The 2551-nt window shown below is 36.7% G+C and overlaps 1 protein-coding gene across 1 annotated transcript; it reads right to left on the minus strand.

Annotated features, from left to right (window-relative positions):
* Positions 1-1284: 1284 nt before the first annotated feature.
* On the minus strand, positions 1285-2235 carry LOC128615156 (odorant receptor 131-2-like). The gene has a single exon (XM_053637011.1). The coding sequence runs from the start codon at positions 2224-2226 to the stop codon at positions 1285-1287; it is 942 nt and encodes a 313-aa protein (XP_053492986.1). The 5' UTR covers positions 2227-2235.
* Between the last annotated feature and the right edge of the window lie 316 nt (positions 2236-2551).

A 2551-nucleotide genomic window follows, 5' to 3' on the forward strand; every position in this document is an offset into this window, starting at 1 on the left:
AAAATGGCGGAAAAAATTTCATGACAGAAAATGTTGCAATTGAATTTCGTTTCTAGGAATCATGGTTCAAAAGTTATCAACATAAACATGGGAGAAAATTTGGGCAGTTGGTGGTGCTAGACGGTTTGTGGTAGAGACTCCAAAATTGCTAAGGTTAATGTTGAGACTATCCTCTAGGCATGCTAATTTTCATAACTTTCCTGTGAACAGTTCTATGAGCTTCCATAGACTCAAGTGCGGAAGAAGAAGAAGAATAGGAAAACTAACCAAAACACTAGGGGCTTCTCCCCTTCGGGGCTTGACCCCTAATAATATGAAAACTAACGGATACAATAGGTGCCTATGCACCTTAGATGGCTAGTCCCTAATAAGAACAGTAACAGATACAATAGGTGCCAGCGCACCTTTGGTGCTTGGCCCCTAATTATTATTATTATCATTATGTTTGGAGAAATGAAAACATGGCATTCCAGCATAAGAATCTTATCCCATCTGTGAAACATGGTGGTGGCAGTATCATGGTTTTGGCCTGTTTTGCTACATCTGGCCAAGAAAAGTTGTGAATTCTTAATGATTTCTGAAGTATACCAGCAAAAATGTCAGGACATCAGTTCATGAACTGAATCAAGAGAAAGTGTGTCATGCAGCAAGACAACAACTCTAAGCACACATCATTCTACCAAAGAATGGTTAATTAAGAAAAAAGTTAATGTTTTGGAATTGTCACATCAAAGTTCTGACCTTAATCTAATAGAAATGTTGTGGAAGACCCAAAGCAAGCAGTTCCTTGAGGAAATCCACCAACATCCTAGAGTTGAAGCTGTTCTGTACTGAGGAATGAGCTAAAATTCCTCCAAGCCAATGTGCAAGAATAATCAAAATTTACCGGAATATGTTCCTCGATAAATAAATGACCAGGTATAATATTTGTCTCATTTGATTAACTGGGTTCTCATTGTCTAATTTTAGGATTTGTGTGAAAATCAAATGATGTTTTATGAAATATTTAAGCAGAAATCTAGAAAATTCTAAAGGGTTCGCAAATTTTCATATACACACACAGTATATTGCATGTATTGTTCAATTTAATATATTTATTCTTACTAATTTTCCATAAATGGTGCCAATAATTCTGATGTTGTATCTAAAAATTGATCACTATTGACAGTTAACAACTTTTAAATAAGAAATAAATGGTCGTTTAATAAATGATACAAACATTTGTTTATTTCATCTCATAATATTAATAGAGTACATCTTCACAGCATGACATTATATGTTAGTTTAATTATCTTCCTCTTGGCTGTCTACCTTTGTGCTGGATTTGCAATTAACAAATATAAAATACCTCTTTAGATACTTGCAGAACTTTTGATCTCGCACTCCATATATGATTGGCCCTAGAAAACGTGGCAAGATGTAGACAATGAGATAGTTGACATAGCGGATCTCCAGGATATGTCCAGGGAAGATAATATTTAGGATGACCTCAACACTGGGAGAAATATAGGAGAGCATACACATGAGAAGTTGAGCTCCATGAAGCAAAATAGTTTTTCTTGCCTTCTGGGCTGATGTTTTCTCAGTAGAGATGGCCCGGGCTGCAAACATAACCTTCAGATATGTATAGACTAGAGTGAGGAAGACTAAAGAGAAGTAGATTGCATCAAATGCTTGCCTCTTGTACAGAAGCACTGGGTCTTTAAAGATATTTTGGCGCAGACAAAACATAGAACTATGGAAGAAGCTGATGGGTTCTGTAGCCAGAGTTATAAATAGGTCAGTGATGTCAGGTACTACACAGATGAACCAGATAAAGCCGATGAGGAGATAAGTTCGCTGTACAGTGCAGATCTGGGTATGATGTAGAGGTTCACAAATGGCAATGTAGCGCTCAATAGCCATCCCAGCCAGGCTTAAGGGTGTGTTGCGTGTGGTAAAGACAGCCACAAGAATAAAGACACAGCAGACAGATACATTGATGGAATAGTAAATGTAACTCACTATGAACAGAGCCACTGTGACAGTCAGCTGCACTGCATCATTTATGACCATGTGAATGAAGAGAATATAGCGTGGGTCCTCATAAAATATCTGGTTGCTGAAGAAGTTAGCCACAGCACTACCACTGATGTAGCTCAGGCTAAGCCACACTCCCACCAAAATGAAATTCTTTGCAAATGCATTGCTGAATGTGTCTCGTACCAGAGTTCCAGTTGAGTTCATGCTCGTATGTCCTACAATGGAAAAGCATTAAATTGCTTAAGGCAATCTTAATCTTAAAACGATATGTCAATGAAATAGTGAGAATAGTGATTCCATATGCTGTACACTTTTTTCATAATGCTGCAGCTGAATGCCGTGTGTCTTAGAGAGAATCAGTTTTTAAGAAGATAATAAATTATCATACAATATAGGAGATATTAGCAAATCAAATATTTGCAGCAAAACTGCTTAACACTGTGAAATTTGTTTAAATACATAGTTATCAGTTACAAATAAAGTATACATGTGATTTCAGTTCATCTCAAACAATCTGTAAGAATGTCAA

This window comes from Ictalurus furcatus, chromosome 11, assembly GCF_023375685.1.
Source record: "Ictalurus furcatus strain D&B chromosome 11, Billie_1.0, whole genome shotgun sequence".
In the NCBI taxonomy this organism is placed as follows: domain Eukaryota; kingdom Metazoa; phylum Chordata; class Actinopteri; order Siluriformes; family Ictaluridae; genus Ictalurus; species Ictalurus furcatus.